Below are 26,589 nucleotides of genomic sequence, written 5' to 3'. Positions count from 1 at the left end.
ATAAAATAAGAAGAAAGAACTTGATACAGTACATTGATGATAACAAGGTCAACAACCAAAAAAAGACCTGTTGTTTCCATGTCTTAGAGAATTGAACTGAAGATATGCCTTTTGGCACGCCACACTTTAACCATACCTCCAGTCCTTTTGCTTTTTTCCCCAGTACTTTTTCCAGGGTTGGCCTCAATCCTCTTGTATCTGTCTCCCAGGAAGCTGTGTTTATAGGCATGTGCCACCATGCTCAGTCCTGTATATACTATGTTGACATCCTAAAGGATCTCCTTTGCAATCTGCATCTTTCACATCTCTATTTCTTTGAATGTATGGTTTTCCTTGCCTTGGACATTTTCCCCTTCTTTACCTACCTGATTTAAATTTTCTTTACAAATTCAAATTGGCTATTTCTTCCTCAGGGAAGTCTTCTTTGGCTTATCTATCTGGGTTAATTGTTATCCCAAGTACTCCAGTAGTACTTTTCTACCCTGAGACTTTGTCTGTCATATTATTATTACACTGTATTATTTTTGTCCATTTAGTTTAGTATCATAGATGTTGCATCTTTTCTTTTCATATCTCACAGCTTGCTATTTAGGTGTGTAGCTATGGTATGTCTTTCATAAATGTTTGTTGAATAAATAAGTGAATGAATGGCTCTGAGAGACTTCATTTGTACCATTTGTAGAACATTATGTATTCTCTTACAGTACCTACTTTCCATTTGTCAGGGTATTTAGGATAAGAATATGCTCTATAAAATTTGATGATATAACATGCCAAACTAGAATCTCCAAGAATTTTTAATTATGCTAATAATTTAAATTCTTTCCATTTAAATGTTATAAAGACCATTATGAATACCATGTATGTTCTTATCAGTTTGTAAAACTGAACTGTTTGCCTTCTTTTATTCTCTAAATAAGAGAAACGTTAAAAATATCATATCCTGGGGCTGGGAAGATAGTTCAGTGGTAGAGTGCTTGCCTTGCATGCATGAGGCCCTGGGTTTGATTCCTTAGCACCACATAAGCAGAAAAGCCAGACGTGGCTCTGTGGCTCAAGTGGTAGAGTGCTAGCCTTGAGCTGAAGAGCTGAGGGACAGCACCCAGGCCCAGAGTTCAAGCCCCATGACCAACCAAAAAAAACATCTTATCCTTTCACCTTGCAGGAACTTATTCCTACGAGTGACATCAATGTGGTTGTATCTCTCACACGCCTCTTTGAAGTACTGCTGTGTAATGTGCTAGAAAATGATCCTTCAACCAAGCATATTCGTGTTTGGATTATGGTAGGTTTTACACTTACTATGATTTAGAATTACATTTGTGTTCAGTTAGTAACCTATAAGATTTGGAGCAGTTTTTTTTTTTTTTTTGGTGATCACTGAAAGAGTAGCTGTAAATACTCAAGTTGCCCTGATCTGATATTCTGATACAGTAAAAAGCACTCCATGGAAAACAAAATGTGTAGAATGAACCCAGAATGAACGGCACTATTGCTTATGAATATCATAATTCTATATTATCAAATTTGTATATTAATTAATTCATATCCCACAATTAATATTTATATTAAGCCTGTTTGGACTTTATCTGAATTGATTTTGTCTTAACATTAAGCAGAATTTAGGAACTAGATATGCAAGACCAGGTTCTGGTGTCCAACCAGCTAGATGGGCCATTGCAGACAGAATCCATGGAGGATTTAGTGAGAGGAAGTCAGTAGCCCTGGTTAGCTGATGTATGGAAGCAAAACAAGACCAGAAATTATGACAATAATGAACAGGAATTATCAAAAGGAAAAGAGTGGTCTTTTTTTTGCTGGTACTTGAGCTTGAGATTTTGGCCTCATACTTATTAGACAAGAGTTCTTACTGCTGAACCCATACCTTCGCCCTTAGGTCTCACTCCTGCCAGAGCATGTGCCTGCATCTTCAATCTGCCAATGTTAGGTTGTCGTAACTAACAAAACGGATGTCCAGCAGAGCATTCAGCTCTGAGTTTAGAAGACTTTGTGCCCCATTTGACCTTGAACTAAATAGGATTAAAGAAAGGTGTGAACCATTGGGGCCTTGAAAGAAGTTTGCTTTGTCTTTTCTTCATTTAAGCCTCTTCTATCACCTTTCTCTTTCTCTTTTCTCTTTTTTCCTTTGTTTATTCGTTCCTTCCCTCCTTCCCTCCTTCCCTCCTTTCTTCCTTCTTCCCTTCCTTTTTCCCTTCTCTTCTCTTCCCTTCCCTTCCCTTCCCTTCCCTTCCATCTGTCTTTGCTGTGGTTTGAACTCAAGGATGTGTGCTTGGCAGACACTCTGCATTCTGAGCCATACCCCAACCCTGTTTGCTTTAGTTATTTTTGGGATAGGGTCCCATGTTTATGCACAAGGTAGCCTGAATCACAATTCTCCTATATTAGGCTTCTCTTGTAATTGGCCTGATGGGAACATACACCACCATGCCTAACTATTGGTTGAGTTAGAAGTCTCAAACTTTTGCCTGGACTGGCCTCAAACTGCAATCCTCACAATCTCTGCCCTTTGAGTAGCTAGGTTTACTGGTATGAGCCACCATGTTTGATTTACCACTGTATTCTTAATGTCAAGAGGTTCTCTTTTCTTTTCCCTTCTGCTCTATAACAATAGCACTTCCTTCTCATTGTTTTCCTTCACCTTGTCTTTGCAGAAAACCTTCTATCTCAACATCTCACATACCAGGGTTCCTTGCTAACTATAACCTCTTCATTTCTGCCTTGCGTTTCACTTTTATATCCCTCCACTTTAGAAGAAACTGAGTTGACATGTTTGAAGTATAAGTTATTACCTTTCTCTCTAGGTTTGGAGCTCTCACAGTTCCAAACATTGTTCCACATCTATCATTGTTAGCTCCCTGCATCCCCCTGAGTCCTGGGCTTGAACTCAGGGCCTGGGCACTGTCCTTGAGCTTCTTTTTGTCCAAGGCTTGCATTCTACCACTTGAGCCACAGTTCTACTTCTGGCTTTTTGAAGATAAATTAGAGATGAGAATCTCACCAACTTTCCTGTCTGGGGGTTGGCTTTTAATCACAGCCTCCTGAGAAGCTAGGATTATAGTGTAAACTTCTGTTTGGTGCCTGGCTTGTGTAATGCAGTTTTTATAGATGTTGGCTAACTGTCTGCGCTACTTTGCATTCTCGCTCATAGTATGTTTTAGGAATTATTCCTTATCAGTACTTTTGGGTTATCTGTGTGTGTGTGTGTGTGTGTGTGTGTGTGTGTGTGTGTGTGTGTGTGTGTGTGTGTGTGTGTGTGTGTGTGTGTGTGTGTGTGTGTGTGTGTGTGTGTGTGTGTGTGTGTGTGTGTGTGACTGAGTATTGAACCCAGAGCCATGTCCATCCTAGGCAAGTGCTCTATCACATGATCTATATTCAAGCCCTTGGTTTATATTTTGATTTGAACAGTCTTTGCTTCTAGGTTGGCCTCAAACTTGTAATCCTCCTGCATCTGCCTCTCTGAGTAGCTGGGATTACATGTCTATGTCACTTCTTAGTGTCCCCTTTCCTAAAAAACTTCATGCATGTCAGTATATGTGCCCTAGAAACCTTATTTAAGAACATTTGATAGTACAGATAGGACAGCAGTGAGTATTTTTGTATATGTATCATTTTTCATAGGTGGGACTATATTTGGGTATAAACTAAAGAGATATACCTAGGTTATTTGGTATGGGAACTTAAAACTTTGATAGATAATTGACTTAGCTGTGCTTTGTTCTAACTTGCTTCTAACTTAGCTAACTTAGGTTGAGCTGGACCTAATATCTTAAATTTTAGTCAAAATTTTCTCTTTTTTTTTTTTTTTTTCTGGTCGTGGGGCCTGGGCGCTGTCCCTCAGCTCTTCAGCTCAAGGCTAGTGCTCTCCCATTTGAACCACAGTGCCACTTCTGGCTTTTTCTGCTTATGTGGTGCTGAGGAATCGAACCAAGGGCCTCAATGTATGCAATGCAAGCACTCTACCACTGAGCCACTTTCCCAGCCCCTTTCTTTTCTTTTTCTTTTGTTGGTTGTGGGGCTTGAACTCTGTTCCTGAGCCCTCAGCTCAAGGCTAATGGCCTATCCCTTTGAGCCACTGCGCCACTTCCAGTTTTGGAATGGTTAACTGGAGATAAGGGTCTCATGGGCTTTTCTTCCCCAGACTGGCTTAGACCTGAGATCCTCAGATCTCAGATTCCTGAGTAGCTAGGATTACAGGAGTGAGCCACTAGTACCCTGCTAAAATTTTCTTTAAAAATAGTATGAATTGCTTTTTTTTTCACCACAGGCTTGCTTTATATTCTCTTTGATTTGGTCTCTTGGAGCAAGTTGTGATACAGATGGTCGTGTTTTGTTTGACAATTTCGTACGAACAATCATAACAGGGAAAAATGAAGAGAGCCCATTGCCAGACTCTGTGGGTAAATGGGAATGCCAGTTTGATGAAAAAGGCCTGGTCTACGACTACATGTATGAGGTATGACATACAATGCTTGCCATATAAACTGTAAAACTCAGACTCCTAGATCAGCACACCAAGTACGCATTCTCATCTCAGGAATTTTTCACTCCTGAGGATGAATTTTATAGTCCCTTCTCTGTAGTTCTCATGTGGACAACATTTAATAACACCTTATAATTTCATATTTAACTTTATTTTTTCTGTTTTATCAAAGAAGTAACATAGGTTTCTTTAATATAACAAGCATTTAAATATTTATTTTGTTCATACAAATTTTATTTTATATCCCATAATATCTAGGTAGAGCCTAGTTATAATTTCATATATATTATAGAAACCTAGAAAGGTGAGTGGCCAGCAAAGCCAGGACTCAAACTCAATTATTCTGAATAGTAGTGCAAGATGCTTTTCCTAAAGCACATGTGAATTCAGAATTTTAACAATATGACTAGAGAAAAGGAATGTATGAGCCTTAATTTATAATCATAGTGTAAACTCAGTAAACTGATCTATAAAAGTGAATAATAAAGGGGTTACCACAAGCATATTCTTTAAGAATTTTGAAGGTAAATGCCTAAATATACAGCTTGGACAGCAGTTGTCATAGGGAAGGGGAAAATAGGAGTAAAAAGCTCTTGTTTATGTTAGTGAAACAACAACATGTTGAAAATGAACTTTACAACTTGGGAGGGAGTCAAAGGTGGGGAGAGAAAGTGGAAGAAAAATGAGGGAGGGGTTAACAATATTTGACAAGAAATGTACTCACTATTTTAAGTATGTAATTTTAACCCCTATGTAGATCACTTTGACAATAAAATTAAATAAAAAAAGCTACTGTTATCTTAATATCTTAAAATGTTTCACTCTAAAATATGTATATATAACTAACATAAATTTAAAAGTAAAAAAAATCAAAATTAACAAAGCAGTGTTTATCAATACTTAGAAAATTACCACTATCAAAACACAAAACATAAGTACATGTTTCATGCTAGCAACTAGGAAAAGATTCTTAGGGCCAGCAATAACACTGGAAGAGAAATCCTAGACTCTTGCTATTTTGCCTGCTATGAGCTTTTTTTTACTTGTTAGTGGGAGGCCTGAGGATTTCCAGGGATAGGAAAGAACAATGTAGAGAAAAAAGAAATGAATGAGAATTATGGAGAGTGGAAGATGGTTGGATGTGCCAGCAGCTTATTAAGCAAGTATTTCAAAAGAATTTCAATATTATACAATTAGTATGGCTATGCTTATAGGTCCTGGCTAAATGTTAGCCTGCATCAGATCATCAGAGAATAATTCTAGAGAACCAAATAAAGAGAGTGATAATGATACTTTATATGAAGTTAGTTTATCGCCCATTTACTTCAAGATATAAAAAACATGGATTTGGAGGTGTGACTCAGTTGGTAAGAGCACTAGCCAATGATCAACAGTATCAAGTATCAAGTACAAGTCTTGGTCTCAGACCTAAGAATAAATAAATAAAATAAATGAAAATAGAAATAAAAACATGAATCCAACATTCAGCAACTTGACAAACAAACATGAAAAAAAAGCTTTGAAATACATACTTAGTATATTCAAAAGAACAACTTAGAGGCATTTTAGAGAAGATTAGATGTTAAGAGTACATTAAAGAAAGCATTTTAAGCTTTAGATATGTAGAATTTATGACTGTCTTTACATTATTCAACTTTTAGTTAAAAAGGGAAAATAAAAAATATGCATCTTAAGTTGGATGGTAGGTTTATAGATGTTTATTTTTAATCTATTTTATGACTTAAAAGAATAGCTTACATTGTTTTCTATGAATCTATTATAAACTTATTTTATTATAAAAAGACTAAAGTTATTAAAAACAAGTGAGTATTGAAGGAGCCTTTCTGATACAGCAAATATATAGTCATAATATTTTAAAACATGTTCTTTTGTAGTTGAAAAACCGAGGTCGCTGGGTCCATTGGAATGAGCTAATTAAAAGTATTAATTTAGAAGATAAACGTGTCAAGATTCAAGATGTCATAATCCCTACAATGGATACAATTAGATACACATTTCTAATGGATTTGAGTATTACCTATGCAAAGTAAGGCCCTCTAGACATGAATTTTAAATGTAACAAATATTTGATGTAATGGAATTGATATGTCACTAATTGCTTTTAGCAAACCAGGTAAGTATTTTTCCTTTTGACAGTACTAGGGTTTGAACTCAGGGCTTCAAGCTTTAGATTACGTCATGCCACCAGACCACTAATAGAAAACTAGAATCCAGGTTTCCTACTGCCTACCCCAAATTTTGTTGTCCCAGTCTCCTTCTTTTTTCTCTTCTTTGTAAGAGCAGATAATAATGCAATGTTCCTGTTAAAAGCTATGCATTTGACTTAAGGGTTAGTATACTGACTGATCATGATTAATATTCTCCCACTGCACTTAGCATTCCCTAATTTAAAATTAAAAATTAAAACTGAAGGAAGTTGAGGTGTAGCTCAAGTGGTAGAGTGCCCACTGCGAGCAAAAAAGCCAAATGAAGTTCTGAGTTTCATCCCCAGGGCCAGAAAAAGAAAATTCAAACAAATCAGAAGAATACATTATAAAAAAATTCCTGTTCATATCTAATAACAACAGATGCTTGAGGGCCAAAAGGGAACCCTACTGTACTGTTGGTGGGAGTGTAAAGTTGTTTAACCACTCTGGAAAGCAGTATGGAGGTTCCTCAAAAGACTACACATAGAGCTCTCCCATGACCCAGTAATCCCACTTCTGGGCATTTATCCAAATGATCACAAACAAGGCCATACTAAAGATACCAGCACAAATATGTTTATTGTAGCATTATTCACCATAGCTTAGATATGGAACCAACCCAGATGCATCTCAGTAGATGAATGGATCAAGAAAATGTGGTATATACAAACACACACACACACACACACACACACACACACACACACACACACACACACACACACACACACACACACACACACACACACACACACACACACACACACACACACGAGATTCTGTGCTTCCATCATAAAGAATGACATTGCCCCATTTGTTAGGAAGTGGAAAGACTTGGAAAAGATCATATTAAGTGAAAAGCCAGACCCAAAGAAATATAGGTCCCATGATTTCCCTTATTTGTAATAATTAGTAATCATCTAGGATAATCTTATCAGATGAGCAGAAAAGCTCAAAAGCTATGAACATATGACCATATAAGATGATAAGTGAAATGAAACCCAAGATCTGGCCATAAGAAGTTCTTTCTTTGTTGTTGTTGTTTTTAATGTACTGTGGGGTTTTTTTTGTTTCTTTTGTATGTACTTCCCCCTATGGCATATCCCCTGTTGTCACTATACTTGATTTTGGTACCCTGCATCTTGTATATACATTTATCTAATTTTTTGGTGGGGGGGGGAAGGGGAATAACAAAATGTTGAAACAAGGACACAGGATGACCCACTGCAACAATGATACTCACAAGACACCATGTTGGAAATGAACTTTACAACTTTGGAAGAGGGGGGAGGAATGAGGGAGATAGGGGTGGGAAGAGATAGTAGGAGAAAAACAAAGGAGGGTGGGGTAACAATGTTTAACAAGAAACGTACTCATTACCTAACTCTTGTAACTGTAACACCTCTGTACAGCATCTTCACAATAAAATAAAATTTAAAAAATCCTGTTCATAAACCTAGACATGCACACAGGTCTGTCCATACCAATTTTCTCAATAACATTTTTAGTTATTTTCCTTTTAAAATTTTAGACATAATCTGTCATTTATGCTATTTAAGTTTACAAAACATGCATTAATGTCATTTTTTATAAGGAATCTGTTTCTAAGTGCCTTTTATGGAACTTATCCTTTTGCATGTGGTACCAGTGATAGAACCCAGGGTCTTGTGCATGCTAAGCTCTCACCACTAAGCTACACCTCCTGCTCTTTGTGTGTTGAGACAGTGTCTTGCTATGTAACTGAGGCTAATCTCTCAAAATACTGCTTTTGCTTCCCAAGTGGTAGGATTATAGGTGTGTACCCACTGTACTCACACTGTTTTGAAAACAGGGAAAATAGGCTTATGAGGAAAATTTTTTATCTTTATTTTGCATGGAAAGTTGCATTTTTTTTTTTTTTTTACTGTAGAAGCTAATATTAAAAACTTTCTAGTCAGGCATGGTATGTTACTTGGGAAGCTGAGTCAGAAGGACCAGGCCAACCTAGGCAACATAGTTTGAGATACTGTATTAGGAATGTTGGGATAAATAACAGCCAAACAAGACATTTGCCAATGTTAATAAATCCCTACTACAGAAATTGTACTAAAGCTAGTACTTTTAATAAATATGTATAAATATATAGGTATAAAGAAAATCACTTATATTGATTCACATTTATTAAAATATATCTGGAGCAGGGCATTGGTGGCTCATGCCTGTAATCCTAGCTACTCAGGAGGCTGAGACCTGAGGATCGTGGTTTAAGGCCAGTCTGGGCAGGAAAGACTGTGAGACTCTTATCTCCAAATAACCACCAGAAAACTGGAAGTGGTGCTGTGGCTCAAGTGGTAGAGGGCTACCCTTGAGCTGAAGAGCTCAGGGACAACACCCAGGCCCAGAGTTCAAACCCTACGACCGACAAAAAAAAAATTTAAAAAAGCAAAACAAAAAAACAATATTTGGGCAATAGTTGTAGTAGTGATGTTAGGTATTGTAACAAAACAATTGTAGTATTTAAGATGACATTTATGATTTCTGTTGGTAACAAAGACACAAGTACTGTTAAATGTTAATTGATCCATTTTAGCTAAAGCATAGAAAAGACGTAACCTTTTTGTCATCCAAGTTCACAGATTTTTGTTTAAATTCCAAGGATTTTATTAGCTTGATTATTATTTAGATCACTTATTTATTAAACTTATTTTAATGATAATGTTCATAAAGTATTATCCTAGAATATGTAGGTGAATTCTCCAAGATCACTCTAGTTCTTAAAGAAATTTAAGTTAGTGTTTATAATTGTATGATAATTAAAATTTTTATGTTAGCATAATTTGACATGAGTCTACTTCTACCTAATATAGTACCAGACTTTGTGCTTGTTTTTATGTATTGGGGGATGACAAGTTACCACCCTAAATGAAAGTATTTATTTTTAATGTAGCATTTTTCCAATTTGCATACCTCAGTGTTTTCCTGTTCCTTCTTAACATTAATAAATTTCACTCAAGAATGACAAATCAAACTTGAGGCCCTACTATATAAGGAATTTTTTATTTTGTTTTTAGAGAAACACTTTCAATTATTAACTTAATTGGATTTAAATTGTTATGAACAGTTGTACATTATTAGCTTTATAATTCACTTTCATTAAGTTCTCACATAAATTTTATACTATTCAGGTAACTAAAACATCCTGAACCTATCTACTGCCTTTACCTAATTGTTCTATTCCACATTCTTAACTCCATTTCTCTCTCTATATAAAAAAGAGATACAAATACACTGTATTTTGAGGAGGCAAACTGACTTATTTTGAAAAGCTAAACATGTTACTTGTCTTATGTATTTTATATATAGCAACATTAATGTAGTCAAATGGTAATTTATTATTATTTAAGTTTGCATTGTTAGGCAAAAATGTATGTGTATCATTACTTTGACTAGTTTTTCATGAAGTAGCAGTTATAAGTAAAAAATGTAAAGTTTTTAGATTAAAATGATTTATTTAAATTTTCAACTAAATCCTGCTTCCTTTAGCAAAAACATGTTCTGACTTTCTTCTTTTTGAATGACATATTCATTGTTTTCCTAAAGGCCATTGCTTTTTGTGGGTCCAACTGGCACAGGAAAATCAGTGTATGTGAAGGACAAACTAATGAATCACTTGGAAAAGGATCGGTATTTCCCCTTTTATGTTAATTTCTCTGCACGGACCAGTGCCAATCAGGTTCAGGTTAGTTTAAGTCCAGATTCTTGCATATGTAATTATTTGCAGTATTTGATAAAAGTTTAAGATTGTATATTAAATGAGGAACTGTAAATTTTCTATAAATTCAATGGAAATATTTTACTAAACAATACTTATTAAGTTTTGTCTCTTTTTTTGATTTGAGTAGAAGCAACAATTCCTTAACTGGAAAAGAAAAATACACTCTCCTACAGCAGTAGTGGCTTGGAAGGAGAGAATTTTTACTTATATTTTCTGCTTATTGGATCTTTAACAACATGACTGATTGTGTAATTTTCTCTAACAGGAGCCATGCATCCCAAACTTTGCCTCTAGATCTAATGAGATGAAACTATTTTATGAAACTTTTTTCTAATTGCTACATTTAGCATCCATTCCCAAATTTATGTCTATCCATTCCCCTACTTCATTTTTGCACCACAGGGGTTCAAACCCAGGACCTTGCTTGCTAGGCAATGCTCTACCACTATGCTGCATCCCCCAATCCTTGATACTGATTTAACATCAGCAATCATAATAATAATAAGTCTGTAATACTATTATAGGTAAATATACTGTTTTTTCTAACATTTCAGAATATTATTATGGCTAGATTGGATAAAAGGCGCAAAGGAGTTTTTGGACCACCTATGGGAAAGAAATGTATAATTTTTATAGATGATATGAGCATGCCTGCATTGGAGAAATATGGAGCACAACCTCCTATTGAATTATTACGACAATTTTTTGACTGTGGACATTGGTAAATATTTAAATAAAGTCTTAATAAGCCATACCAAAGTGGTCTCTCATTATGCATTTAGTTTTGCAAAGAAAAATACTAAATTTCTGCTTGTAATCCTAGCTACTCAGGAGGCTAATATCTGAGGATCATGAGGATCATGTCAGGAAAGTTTGTGAGACTCCTCTCTCCAATTTATCACAGAAAAAGCTGTAAGTGGTGCTGGAGCTCAAATGGTAGAGTGCTAGCTCAAAAGGAACTTACAGATAGTGTCCAGGCCCAGGGTTCAAGCCCAGGAGTGGCAAATAAATAAATAAATAAATAAAATTACCAAATTATTTAGGGAATATAATGATTGCTCAGACTTTCTTATATAGAAAATTTTGGAAGAGCTTTTCTTTTCTTTTTTGTTTTTCTGTGATACTAGGGACTGAACCCAGGGCCTCTTGGATAAGAGACAAGTACTCTACCACTGAGCCACACCACTAGCCCAAGAGTTTGTTTTTTCTTAAAGATGAGTCTCATTATGCTGTGCAGGTTGGCCTGAACTTGTGCATTCAAGTGATTCTCTTACTTGAACACCTTCCATAATAGGCTTCTTTCTATATAACAGTATATATACAATTTAGATAGCCTTATGTATAGGTTATGTATAAGATTTCAAATGAAAAAATAGGAAAAATATTTTGTTTTTGCGTTACTGGGTTATTGAGTGTTCAAAGTAAGACATTTCTGGGAATAAAAAGGGAAAGTTACTGATACTTACTCCAGGACAACAAGAACAAATCAGACTTATTCTAGGTAAAATGGGATGTGTAGTCATTCGACTTATAACCAGTTACAAGTAGGTTGCAGATATATCCTTCTATGCTTCTAGATTTGGAGAAAAGGAATAATAGAATCAAATTGGAAGGAACAGTCTTAGAAGAGAAAGGGAATGGCTGGAGGAAGGGACATTCTGGACACCCAGAATCTGAGAAATAGAATCTGTGGCACTGAAAGGGAAATAGAATTTTTTTTTTTTTGGGTCCGGTCGTGGGGCCTGAACTCCGGGCCTGGGCGCTGTCCCTCAGCTCTTCAGCTCAAGGCTAGCGCTCTACCACTTGAGCCACAGTGCCACTTCCGGAAGGCTAGCTCTCTACCACTTGAACCACAGCGCCACTTCCGGCTTTTTTCTTTTTGCTTATGTGGTACTGAGGAATCGAACCCAGGGCCTCATGCTTGCAAGGCAAGCGCTCTACCACTGAGCTATCTTCCCAGCCCGGAAATAGAATTCTTTAAGTAAAATATTGTCTTTTACTCGAAACATTATCTAAAGTTATTCTTTTACAGAAGCTAAAATCAGATTGAATTTCTAGTGCTATTTATATTTCATTCCATCTTATATTTCTTTAAATTGCTTTCCAGGTATGATCTTAAAGACACAAGTAAAATCACACTTGTTGATATAGAGCTGATGGCTGCCATGGGCCCTCCAGGTGGTGGCAGGAATCCAGTCACTCCTCGTTTCATTCGTCATTTCAATATTTGCACTATTAATTCTTTTAGTGATGAAACTATGGTTCGAATTTTTTCATCAATTATGGCATTCTACCTTAGGACTCATGAATTTCCTCCAGAGTATTTTTTAATTGGGAACCAAATAGTCAGTGGGACTATGGAGGTAAGCAAATAATACAATGTAAAAACAATATTATGTATTACCCTCATTTGGTCTTTTAAAAAACATATATTTTTCCTTGGGGTTGGAGGCATGGCTTTGGTCATAGAGCACCAGCCAATGTGCTAAAGCAAGGATCAGATACTGAGTTTGAGTCTTGGTCTCAGACAAAAGAAAATATTTTTCCTTTAGCTGTCTACTTTGTTCTTCATTATTAGAGAAGCTGTTTAGGTTTGAAAGCAGGAAGATCACAGACTTTGAAATGAGAATCTAACTGGGATTGAGGCTTTTGTGTGTATTTCCTAGCTCTATGATGGAGGAAGTAATTTGACTTTTCAGAGGCTCAAGTTCTCTCTCTCTCTCTATCTCTCTCTCTCTGACACTCTTTCTCTCTCTCTCTCTCTCTCTCTCTCTCTCTCTCTCATTTTAGTATCCCTTTCTCCTCCCCCTCCTACTAACAACTAATAGCTTTGTGGGTTTAATATTTGAATCACATTCATCCCATATAACTCTCTACTCTCTACTTTCCACCTCCCTTATTTATTCTGGTTCATCCCCCAATTAAATAGTCCTGTTCAGAGGCTTCTCCTTCCAACTTATTTTCAGTGTAAATTTTTCACTATCAAAGTAGAAAAGGTTTTTTTTTGTTGTTGTTGTGGGGCCTGAACTCTGGGCCTGGGCACTGTCCCTCAACTCTTCAGCGCAAAGCTAGTGCTCTCTCACTTGAGCCACAGTGCCACTTACAGCTTTTTCTGCTTATGTGGTTCTGAGGAATTGAACCCAGGGCCTCATGCATGCAAGGCAAGCACTCTACTGCTGAGCCACCTAAAGTAGAAAAGGTATATACTAGTCACCTCTCCATTACTATAACAAATAAGGGAGGTAATTTACTTAAAGGAGCTCTTTATTTTGGCTCATAGTTTCAGTCCATGATTGGCTGACTTCATTGCGGTGGACCTAAGACAAAACTGAAGCATCAAAGCAGAGGCATGTGATGGAATAGAGCTTCTCAGCTCATTACAACCTCCAAGTAGAGTTACAGGAAGGAAGCTGGGACAAGGCATTTCTTTAAGGACATTGAGGTCTCAATGACCTCCAATTAAGTTCCACTTCTTAGTTTCTGTCACCTCCCAATAATGCCAGCATGTTATGTGTCTCTCTAGGGATAATCTATCCATGAGGTCAGAGCTCTTAAGATCCCAATAAGTTCCCCAAAGCCCAATAGTTGGCATCCAAGTCTAACATAAAAGCCTTCAAGGGACATTTCAGACACAACCATAACAAGATAGTACATTAATTCTGATATAGAACAGTGCTTATTTTTATAAAATATAATAATTTGAGCATTGTTTTGAAAATAGGGGACTTGTGTAGAATGCGATATGGAAAAGAAAAGGATTCTCCCTTTTTTCTTTCTGTCTTTGAAGCATTAGAGTTCCTAGGTGTGGAGTTTGGAACAGAGGATGAATTATAGAACACATGCAAATATAAAATAATTTTGTTACGTTTTTATTTGTCAGACTATATTGTACATATTTAAATTGATTTCCTTAAAGAATATAGTGAATATGGTGAATGTAGTATAAATAAATTTTATTTCCATATTATATCAATTAAGATTGAAGGAAGATAGGGGAGGCTGTATAAGAGGAAAAAAGGAAGGAAGATGATGTATGGGTTTGTTTTTTTATGCTTAATTTTATTATATCCTATTACATCTATAATAAATTACAATTTATTATGGAGTATAGATGGAATAATATTTAGGAATTTTTCTTTTTTGGTCGGTCGTGGGTATTGAACTCTGGGCCTGGGCCCTTTCCCTCAGCTCTTGAGCTCACGGCTAGCACTCTACCACTTGAGCCACAGCACCACTTCTGGTCTTCTGAGTGGCTTATTGGAGATAAGAGTCTCACAGACTTTCCTGCCTGAGCTGACTTTGAACAGCGATCCTCAGATCTCAGCCTCCTGAGTAGCTAGGATTACAGGCATGAGCCACCGCACCCAGCAATATTTAGGAATTTTAAAATACAATTTTATTGTTAAGGTGTTGATTTTGTTTTGAAGTCAGTGAAAATAGGAAATTATCTTATCCTCCTTGTTTGTAAAACTTCAGAATGAGTTATCTGATTTCACTATTGAAATTTTAACTCCAAGCCATCTTTAGCTCAGGCCATCTTCAAGTGGGACAGTGATTACAAATGGAAAGTAAGCTTGGATACAATCTAAGCTGAGGGATTGTCAAATGCTTCAACTTCATACTGCCTGGTTGAGTGCTATAGACAAAAACAAACATAAATGCTATGTTAGGCATAGTATTTGATATTTTTCCAAGTTGATGTAATCTGATAGGACATAAAAATTTTATATTATTTGTTGTGTACACCTTTGCTAATTAAGAGCATTTCATTTTTGCTTTTCTGTATATTTTCATATATAGATATATAAACGATCCATGGAAAATCTTTTGCCCACTCCCACAAAATCTCATTATACTTTCAACTTGCGTGATTTTTCACGTGTCATCCTGGGTTGCTTACTCATTCAAAGAGATGCTGTGGAGAGCAAGCACACTATGATTCGTCTGTTTGTTCATGAGGTTCTTCGGGTGTTTTATGATCGACTTATTAATGATACTGATCGAAACTGGCTCTTCAAATTAATTAAAACTGTTATAAAGGACAATTTTAAAGAATCATTTGATGGTGTCTTTTCACATTTGAGGAAAGAGAATGCACCAGTGAGTATATTTATGTATGTATTATGTATTATGTATGTATTAAAATATGTCTGATTAAAGCAGTAAAACTTCTTGAATTGTATAATAAGCTTGTTGATGCTTGTTATTGAACATACTCTTTCAACTATTTTCATGAATAGGTGTTTATTTTGAGAGGTTTTCAGAAGAACATGTGCAATATAGAAGTTATTTAAAGAATAAAACCTTTTATGATAGTGATACAATAATTGTGATGGTATTAGCCACTAGTAATTTATTAATAAATGGAGTCACACAAAATGATTCTTTAGTCTCTAGGGAAGAAAACCTCAGCACTTTTATTTTTATTTCATAAAGATATAATTTTAGATATTAACTTCAGGTATTTATATGTTAATTTTAGAAGTATAATATTTCCCACCTTAATGTTTAAAAGATGTCCTATAATGGATGAACAGATCAAAAAATGTGATAATATATAGTATATGATATCTATGATATATAATAAAATATTATATAATAATTGTGTGTATGTTATCTTTTATATAATGGAATATTATTCATCCATCAGGAAGAATAATATTATGTCATTTTGGGGAATTTGATGGACCTGAAAAAATTTATCATATGTGAATTAAGGCTCAGAAAGACAAAAAGAGCATGTTTTCTTTTTTTTTGGGGGGGGGGGTTCTGGTCATGGGGCCTGAACTCTGGGCCTGGGCACTGTCCCTCAGCTCTTAAGCTCAAGGCTAGCACTCTACCACTTGAGCCACAGCGCCACTTCTGGCTTTTTTCTTTTTGCTTATGTGGTGCTGAGGAATCGAGCCCAGGGCCTCAGGCATGCAAGGCAAGCGCTCTACCACTGAGCCACCTTCCCAGCCCAAGAGCATGTTTTCTCTCACATGTTGAAGTTAGATTCAAAATATAAACATATACAAAACACATACATGGCCATGTGCATATTATACACAATCAAACTGACTTAAGTATGGTATATGCAGGAATGGATTCCAGTAGTGTAATTCCTTGAACGAATTAACTTGAGGCTTAATAAAATGAATACCAAGTAGCTGAAATATGTTTTGTCTGAGAAGAGTGGGACTTAAGGAGAGGGAGCAGAAGAATGCAGAGAGTAATACTGGGCAAATATAGTCATAATTCTCAATGTACATATTGAAAATGAAACCAGGTAACTTGAGAGGATGAGTAGGGTTGGAATAGATAGGGAGGAGAATGATCAAAGGTGTGATATTGACCAAGATGCATTGCAGTTTGAAACAAACCTCTTTGTACAACTATTTAAAGATAATAATAAAAATAAGTTAAATTAAAAAGTGAAATATATATTTATGTATAGATATGTATATATCTAATGATCTTTCCTAACATGGATAAAACAAAATTTTATACATTTTCCTAAATTTATTTTGAAACAGATTTTAGATTTTGTAATCTATCCATTTTTGTCCTATAGGTATCTGAGGAAGATTTAAGAAATCTCATGTTTGGTGATTATATGAATCCTGACCTTGAAGGAGATGACAGAACTTACATTGAAATTCCAAATATCCACCATTTTAGTGACGTTGTAGATCAGTGCTTAGATGAGTACAATCAAACTCACAAAACAAGAATGAATCTTGTTGTGTTTAGGTACCTACATTTTTTATATTGATGCTAGAAATGGCTATTTATGAAAAATTTTAAATTAAAAGATATAAAGAAAAATATAATTAACACCCATCATCATAAGAAGATACAAAATACAAGTACCTTTTCTGAAGTCTCTTTTGTAACTAGGGGTTCACTTTGTCCTCCATCATAACCTATGGTACTAAGAAGCAATTCGTATGTTCCTTTGGACTTTCACAATATATATCTTCCCACATTTATATGCACAGTCTTAACTTTGCATGTTTTATTTTAAAAATAAATTTCGTGTATATTTACAGGGTAATAAAAAAGTTATAAATGTGTATGTTGTCATGTATAATATGATTGCTGTTTTCTGGCAGGTATGTCTTAGAACATTTATCAAGAATATGTAGAATTCTAAAGCAATTCGGTGGAAATGCTTTGCTTGTTGGACTTGGAGGAAGTGGTCGTCAATCTTTAACTCGTCTGGCTACATCTATGGCAAAAATGCAGATTTTCCAACCAGAAATTTCAAAAAGCTATGGTGTGAATGAATGGAGAGAGGATCTGAAGGTAAAATTATGATCTTGTGTCTGAAATGCTAATAGTACATTCTTTTAAAGGGAGAGCTAACCTGTGTGGTGGTGGTGATAATACTTTTCCATTGTGTGTGCTGCTCCCCATCCTGAGTGCTTTACTTATATGATTTCATTCTATATGTGTGAGAGTGAAATGCAGCAGGCATAGTTGTCTCTGTGTTTTAGTAATCTGAACACTGAAGCTGAGAGAAGTGACATTCAGTTAATGCAAGTTATCCAGCTGCTGCTAATTGCATTTTTTATCTTAGTTTTGGGAGGACTTATTTCAGATAAATATATAATTTCCAGATGGTTAAATATGGACGTCACAGGTTGGCTTAGTAGCAGAGTGAATAATACACATAATGTACAAAGTCCTGGGATAGATACTTAGCACCTAAAAAATGAACTTCATGATTACAATAATGAAGATATCATGAATGTTTTAATAATTTCTTCAGAGCTTTGTTCTTGTCTGAGCAACCAAGAGAATAGTGCAGTGCACACTTACTGCTTCATGCTTATGTTGTGGTGATCTGTGTTTTTTGTTTGTTTGTTTGTTTGGGGTCCGGTCGTGGGGCCTGAACTCTGGGCCTAGGCGCTGTCCCTCAGCCTTTCAGCTCAAGGCTAGCACTCTACCACTTGAGCCACAGCGCCACTTCTGGCTTTTTTTTCCTGCTTATGTGGTGCTGAGGAATTGAATCCAGGGCCTCAAGCATGCAAGGCAAGCACTCTACCACTGAGCCACCTTCCCAGCCCTGTTTTTTTTTTTTTTTTTTTTTTTTTTTAATAGAGAATTCTAAAAGAGAAATAATGGAGTAGAAAAGAAAGAAGGGTCTGCTGGTCTTCCACTTTCATGGGTCCTTCCCACTAAATTTTTGAATTCTAAAAATTAACATAGAAAAATGGTAGAACCCCAGCCAATGCAAAAAAGGTCCACAGAGATGGAAGAAGAAAAAAAATATATATATATATTTCACTCACACCTTATAGGAAAAAAATCATTCATTTAGTTACAATCAAAAAACAGATTCAAGAAGCAGCATATTTTCTGTACTACTTCTTAGAAGAACATAGACTTTGAAGTCAGACATATTTACTCTTAATTTCTGTCTTGTATTATTTGTTAACACTGTTGTCTTGGGCTTCTTACTAAATTTTTGTGCTGTAGTTGTTCCTAAAAACGTACTCATCTTTTCTAGGTTATTTAACTTGTTGGAAAATCATGGTTCCTACTATATTCCTATTTTTTTTATTTCTATGTTTTAATAATTTGAGTATTCTCTCTCATTTTCTTAATCTACCTGAGGTTTTGTCAATGATGTTGATTTTTTAAAATCTTTATTGATTTTTTTCTGTTCTGTATTCTCTATTTTATTTATCTCTATTCTTAACTTTTAAATTTTTTCCATTTTGCTAATTTTGGGCTTTGTCCTTATTTTTGTAGTTCCTTGAAAATATATAGTTGTTGTTGATTTGAGATCTTTTTTTCTTTCTGAATTAAGCAAAAACAAGTTAAGAGGAACAGTGTCTTTTAGCTTAGCTTAATTGAGCGTGTGTGTGTGTGTGTGTGCGCGCGCGCGCACGCACGCACGCATGTGCATGCTGATATTGGGGTTTGAACTTAGGACCTTGTGCTCTCACTTGGCTTTATTGCTCAAAGCTGGTGTTCTACCACTTGAGCACAGCTCCACCTCCAGCATTTTAGCGTTTAATTGGAGATGTCTCACAGCCTTTCCTGCTCTGGCTGGCTTTGAACCATGATCCTCTGATCTTAGCCTCCTGAGTATGTAGGATTACAAGCATAAACCATTGACCATTTGGTTTATATCTATATTTTACTTAATTGTAAGTATATAAAGCTTAATTTTTAATTTTGTCTGCATTTAACAGTCTGCTCCAAAGTTCCTGAAATTTTATGAGTCACTACTATCTAACAAAGATTTACAAATAAGTTCTAGCATACTACTGACTCCATATCTTTATTTGGGTTACAATTTGAAATAACAAAGAAAAAAATGGACAAAAAACTAGCTCAAGCTATTTTAAACAAAAGAAGAAATGTGGGTTACATATAACCTTGATTGAATTTAGGAGCTAAAATTATATCCTTAGAAATTATTCTTTCTAGCTCTGTCTGTTGGTCCATTTCTGTAGTCCTAGCTATTCAGATGGCCAAGATCTGAAGAATAGCAGTTCAAGACCAGATTAGGTAGATAGGTTTGCTAGACCATCTCCAAAATAACCAGCAAAAGTCACTGCTGGAGGGATGGCCCAAGTGTAAGAGCATGAAGCCTCAAGTTCAAACAAAATTTCTTTCTTTGGCCCTGCTGTTCTCCATTTGTCTTTTATCTCCAGAAGACATATTCCATAAGGGAACATATGGTCCCAGTAATTTAGATTACAGCCTTTAGAGTCCTCCATTTCAGAATGAGCATTTTTTCAAGTCCATCTGAGTGAACTATCAGTGTAAATGGGTACTGCTTGAATCTTCTTTTGAATCAATGGTTATTTAGGGAAACTGACTAGTTTGGATTGTCTACCTACAAGATGAGAAAAATGAAGACTGATTGACACACCTACAAGAACCAAAATGCCGTTAAATAGATATGTTGTTAAAAGAATAAGAAAGGGATGGAAAACAAAACCAACAGATATCTACCACATTCTGCTTACAAGTATATTTTTATTTTAAGGCTCTTTTGAGAAATGTGGGCGTGAAAGGCCAGAAGACAGTCTTTCTAATTACAGACACTCAGATTAAGGAGGAGGCTTTTCTAGAAGATGTTGATAGTGTGCTCAATACTGGAGAAGTCCCTAACATTTTTGCAGCAGATGAAAAGCAAGAAGTGATGGAGGTAAATGCTTTGGGAGAATGCTTGTCTCAGCATAGTTATCTTATCTTGAAACCTTTTTCCCACTCTTTAGGATTAAATATAGTTTATGGAATTAAAACTTTAAAATGTATTAGCATAACACAAGATTTTTTGGTTAATTTTAATTTTTTTCCAGTATACTTATGAGGCAGAAATTTTAATTTTGCAATTTTAATTTTACAATTCCTAACTTCATAATAATAAATGTTTTACTTGGCATGGTTTATTAATAGAGTTTAGAATCTTAAATTGATACTAGAAAGTATGGCTTGAGGATAGGAGGAAGATAAATATGACTTTAATGTCTCTTAACTAATCTTATGGCTTATTATTACTCAGAAACTAATTTTAAACATTTAAATAAAACAAGTTGTCTAACAGTACTGTTACATGAAAGCCAAGCATTGTGATCTACTGGCCAAACTTTTAAAATATTATTTTATTGTTATTATTAAGGTGTTGCACAGAGGGCTTACCACAAATTTAAAAAATCATATAGCACCTATGTATCAGATATCAAATACTTTGATCCTAATTTCTAAAATGTTTCCATACAAGATCTCTTGTAATATTAAGTTCTTCCTTCCTCATTTACCATTGCCACTTGTATCCATAGAATTTGTCACTTACACCTGGATGTTTCATTCTTAGTCTCCAGAGATAACATTTGGATTGAAGTACATTCAACCTGGAATATTAGACAGTCTGCTTTTGTCCTCTAAGTAACATGAGCATAATACTCTCCCACAAAGAATTGTTCTGAGATTTTGGAATCAATACGATGCACATTTATGTAGTGTTAGAAACTTAGAAAGCCCCAAGTGAGTATAGAACTAGTTCATGGCATGGATTGGGGGAAGGGTAAAAGAAAACAAAATGAAATACAGATTCTTTGCTTTTTTTGTAGGAGATGTCAGGACTTTAGAAGGCTGATGATGAAACAGTGATTCTCCTAATTCATAGGAGAAATTTACCCTCTCTATCTCCATTTAAAGAAGTTACCTTTGGAAAGTGGCATTTCCTAAGCTCTGCCAGATCTTCCTGCTCACTTTAGCTGTTACCTGTCTTTTCTTCTTATCATTTTGCTTCTAAACTTTTCTATAACTTTATCTTTTCTATTTCATACTCTTTCTATTTCATATTTTAAATACAGCTATGTTTTTAATGGTTGGCCATTCTATTGATATGAAAACAACAATGTTCAAGACATTTATAGGGGAATGATAAAATTTCATGTTTTAACATCTCAGATCTTATTATCAGCAAATCTATTTTTATTTACATGATTTTACTTTCTGATACTCTCTAGGGTGTTCGCCCAGTAGCTCAGGCTGGCAGTAAGCATGATGAACTCAGTCCTTTAGCCTTGTTTGCTTTCTTTGTGAATCGGTGCAAGGATAATCTTCACATTGTAGTTGCCTTCAGCCCCATTGGAGATGCCTTTCGAAATCGATTGAGACAGTTCCCATCACTCATCAATTGCTGTACTATTGACTGGTTTCAGGTTTGTAATTTATGGGGAGGATGCTAACTCTTGGAATTTTACTGAAATCTTATTCAAGATTAACATACAAGTAGGGCTCAGCACTAGGGGCTAATAAGACTAGATGTTCACCAAAAGAAGCTTATATACTGGAAGACACAAAAGATATTTAGCAGCCAAATTATATAAAAGAGCTATAATGTTGACATGTAAAAGTTATTTATATGAAAACACCAAATTTCTGAAATATTCTGAAGATGAATTAGTTGAAAGAAGGGCATATAAGGAACCATAAAAGAGTATATATATATATATATATGCCATTCATATGATTAATGATTTCTGATACTGAAAATTTGTTTGATTTCCCTTTGTCTATTTATTATCAATTTTATGCTTAAAAGAATTTTTGCCCTTATTCAGATACATATATGTATGTCTATATATGATACATATTTGGAGCTAAAAAGAGACTTATTAGAAGAATTGGCTCACATGATAACGGGGGCAACAAGTCTCAAGATCTTTGGTTAGCAAGCTGGAGACCTGAGAGCCAATTATGTAGTTCTGCTCTAAAAACAATCAGGCTTATGGTCCAGAAAAACTAATATTTCACCCAAAGTCTGAAGTCAGCAATAAATCAGCATCAGCTTAAAACTGAGAAAAGGAATTCTCCCTCATTTGGAAGAGTCTCAACATTTTTTGTTTTATACTGGTCTTCTATTGCTTGGATATCCTCTGTTGACACTGAAGAGGATAATGTACATTACTTAGTCTTTTGATTTAAATTTTAGGCTCATGTGAAAATACCCTCACGGAAAAGGTGAAATTGATTGGAATATAGTGTTAACATGCATGGAAGTACAACAGTGAACTCCTTCCCCTGCCTGTAAAACTGATAGGCAAATAAATAAAAAGAAAAACAAAAAATACCCTCACAGAAACATTCAGAATAATGTTGGAACAATTTCTGGGTACCTCATGGTCTGGTCAAGTTGACATGTAATGTTAATCATCCTAAGGGAGTGAACCACGATTCACTATGGGAAGTTGAAGGGAAGAAGATTCATTCTAACTAGAGGAAACATCAAGTTAAGAGGCCCAGAGGCAGGAACATGCTTGGCATATTCTAGAAAAGCAAAAGAAATGTTTTACTGATGTTGAAAATCCTATACAAGAAGAAAATTTTGACCAGTACCGTGGGGCACATCTCTAATCCCATCACTCAAAAAGTTATAGCAGGATTATCAAGAGTTTGAGACCAGCCTATCTCAGCAAAACAAAACAACAAATAAAGCAATTTTGGGGTGGAAGGGGTGGCACAAGAAGTCAAGCTTTGGAAATACTTTTTAAAATTTATTTTTATAATTGTCAAGGTGATGTACAGAGGGGCCTTTGGAAATTTTAATGGGAATTGTGAGTGACTATTAGTAAAAAAATAAACACATTGGATTTTTTTGTTAATATGTAAAATTTGGGGTTGTGGGTATATACCTCAGTGGAAGTATGCTTGCTTAACAGATATGGGGCTGTGGGTTCTACACACACACACACACACACACACACACACACACACACACACACACACACACACACACACACACACACACACACACACACACACACACACACACACACACACACACACACACACACACACACACACACACACACACACAGAGTTCTGAAGTTAAGCACAGTAGAGCTTTTTTTTTTTTTTTTTTTTTTTTTTTAAATTGTATTTTATTTTATTTGAGAACATACTGTACAAAGGGGCTACAATTACATGGGCAGGATAATGGATACATTTCTTACCAAGCATTGCAGCCTCCTCCTTTGTTTACCCTTCACTTCCCTTCCCCGCCTCCCCCCTCCCCCACAGTAGAGCTTTTATGGCTTAAAAAAGTCATCAGGATCCTAAGTTCTTTTTGCTTTACTATGCTTGGTAAGTGATTTCTAACTTTAAAGTAAACTTATGGTGCTTAAGATGGCTGCTAGAGTTTCAGTTCTCATAACTTTATTCCAGAAAAGACAAAGAAGAATGAAAGTAGGGCAAAAGGCACACATGCCAGTTCTATGTAACTCACTGAAGGTCTCTGTCAAAGTTCCACCCAACAACTGCTTATATGTTATTAGCTATTCTCAATTGCAATGGAGTCTAGGAAATGTCTTTTAGTTGGGCATGTTACTATTGAGAATAAAACTGGAGTCTTAAGGAAAAAGGGGCTAATAGACTGAATAGATAACTAGCATCTTCTGCCACTGACATGCTAACATTTACAATGCCTAATAGTAGAAGAGTTGAAAAAGCAGTGTAATATATCTTTGATATATAAAATATTATTGACCATTTACATCCTATAGTCCTTATTTTAACTTTAGTGTATAAAATGCCTCTGTAGCCTAATAAATATTGTAAGCTCAATCTTTCTAATCCTGTTTTCCTTATTTAAGTCCTAATTTTCTTGACTCCAACCTCTTTTCGCATAGGAAGACATTTAATTTGTACATTTGAATTGGGGCTACTCATCTTGAATTTCTTTTTTTGGGGGGGGGTCCAGTCGTGGGGCCTGAACTCTGGGCCTGGGCGCTGTCCCTCAGCTCTTCAGCTCAAGGCTAGCACTCTACCACTTGAGCCATAGCACCACTTCTGGCTTTTTTCTTTTTGCTTATGGGGTGCTGAGGAATCGAACCCAGGGCCTCAGGCATGCAAGGCAAGTGCTCTACCACTGAGCCACCTTCCCAGCCCCTCATCTTGAATTTCTTTAATTTTTAAAAAATTGTTATTACAAAGGTGATCAACAGAGGGGTTACAATTACATTAGTCAGGTAATAAGTAAATTTCTTTTTGGACAGTGTCACTCCTTCCGTTGCTCTTTCCCAGAATTTTTTTTTTTTTTTGGGTCTGGTCATGGGGCCTGAACTCTGGGCCTGGGCACTGTCCCTCAGCTCTTCAGCTCAAGGCAAGCGCTCTACCACTGAGCCATCTTCCCAGCCCCTCTTTCCCAGAAATTTTATAACCTTTATTTTTCTTATTTTTAGCCATGGCCTGAAGATGCTCTTGAACTTGTAGCTGTAAAATTCTTAGAAACATTGGAGCTTACTGAAGTTGAGCGACGTGAGATAGTTCCAGTCTGTAAACACTTTCATACCTCTGTAATGAATCTTTCAGACAGGTTAGTAGTAATCAATTTTGAAATAACATGAATGCCTTGTATTTTAAAGCATCTCGTCTTTTAAAGTCCAGAGGTTTAACATTTTATTATGTTTTTGAAAAATTTCTTATCATTTAATTATTAACATCCTCCAGCTTCAAGTAATAGAAAGCTGCTTTGTCCAGGTTTAACAAAAGGAAACCTTTATTATAAAGATCCAGGATATTCCACAAACTCAAGATAAAATACTCCTGGATCTCAAAAGTTACTGGAAGCAGGAGTTTGAAGGCAATGTGCTACAGCCTGCAGAATTTCTCTGAGATATCATTTTCCCTATGTAGATGTATAGTAGTCTTGCACTTGTGGCTTTATGCCATTCAACCAACACGTAACGTATTTGTATGAGGAATGACACATGCTCACAGTTCTATCTGTAGCCCTCTTTCCAACTCTGAGTGTATACGTTACAGGCTTGGATCCTTTACAAGCTTAGCTCCTTGTGACTTATTAAACATGTAAAAATAGAGCCTGTATCTTTTTTTTTTTTTGCTGTAGTTCATCTTTTATATACATCTTCATTGATTTGTACTTTTAAGTTGATCATTTTTACTTGATATTTTTTGGCAGGAAATTAGAATATGATTATGTGTAGAAACATATAAATAAAAATAAATATATAAAATGTAACATTTGTTCTTAAAGGTTGTGTTAATGCTGTGTTGCTTTCCCCTACTTATCATAAGGCGCTACCTACCTCTCCTTTAGGTTCTTGGAAGAGTTAGGTCGACATAACTATGTTACTGCTACTTCTTATCTTGAACTAATTGGCTCATTTCGACAACTTTTGACTAAGAAGCGGCAAGCTGTCATGGGAGCAAAACAACGATATGTAACTGGACTTGACAAATTAGCCTTTGCCGAGTCTCAGGTAAATTGAATGAATTGCTCAAAATGTTTTAGAGAAATTTGTTAAGTTGCCTATAACACAGAGACTCAGACATACTTTTTATGATTTTAAAAAATAATTTTGAGGGCATTTGGAAAAATGTAAGAAGTCTGATGATTTTTATTGTAACAACTGATAAATACAACATTTAGTTTGGGATTATTAAAAAAATTTTTTGGCAGTACTCAAGTTTGAACTCAGGGTTTTGCACTTGCTTTCATTGCTCTGGTTATTTTATTTAAAAAAAATATTTGTGCTGATACTGGGGCTTGAACCCAGGGACTTGAGCTCTTACTGGGCTTTCTTGCTTAGTACTGGTGCTCTACTACTTGAGCCACTTGTTGGTAATTTGGAGATAAAAGTCTTTTCTGTTCA

The 26,589-nt window shown here is 35.6% G+C and overlaps 1 protein-coding gene across 3 annotated transcripts in view; it reads left to right on the top strand.

Moving 5' to 3' along the window:
• Positions 1 to 26,589, top strand: part of Dnah12 (dynein axonemal heavy chain 12) — a 167,218-nt gene that overhangs the window by 69,153 nt on the left and 71,476 nt on the right. For all 3 annotated transcript variants that reach the window (XM_070018739.1, XM_070018740.1, XM_070018738.1), the window contains 13 exons: positions 1,166 to 1,285; positions 4,286 to 4,474; positions 6,397 to 6,548; positions 10,288 to 10,426; positions 11,017 to 11,183; positions 12,570 to 12,825; positions 15,263 to 15,562; positions 17,016 to 17,194; positions 17,557 to 17,749; positions 20,451 to 20,612; positions 21,940 to 22,134; positions 25,156 to 25,289; positions 26,034 to 26,196. In XM_070018739.1, coding sequence (XP_069874840.1) covers positions 1,166 to 1,285; positions 4,286 to 4,474; positions 6,397 to 6,548; positions 10,288 to 10,426; positions 11,017 to 11,183; positions 12,570 to 12,825; positions 15,263 to 15,562; positions 17,016 to 17,194; positions 17,557 to 17,749; positions 20,451 to 20,612; positions 21,940 to 22,134; positions 25,156 to 25,289; positions 26,034 to 26,196 — 2,349 coding nt within the window. The remainder of the gene's footprint in view (positions 1 to 1,165; positions 1,286 to 4,285; positions 4,475 to 6,396; positions 6,549 to 10,287; positions 10,427 to 11,016; positions 11,184 to 12,569; positions 12,826 to 15,262; positions 15,563 to 17,015; positions 17,195 to 17,556; positions 17,750 to 20,450; positions 20,613 to 21,939; positions 22,135 to 25,155; positions 25,290 to 26,033; positions 26,197 to 26,589) is intronic.

This window comes from Dipodomys merriami, unplaced genomic scaffold (genome assembly GCF_024711535.1).
Source record: "Dipodomys merriami isolate MVZ:Mamm:240054 unplaced genomic scaffold, mDipMer1.0.p SCAF_13, whole genome shotgun sequence".
NCBI lineage: Eukaryota > Metazoa > Chordata > Mammalia > Rodentia > Heteromyidae > Dipodomys > Dipodomys merriami.
This window is presented reverse-complemented; position numbering and strand designations above follow the sequence as displayed.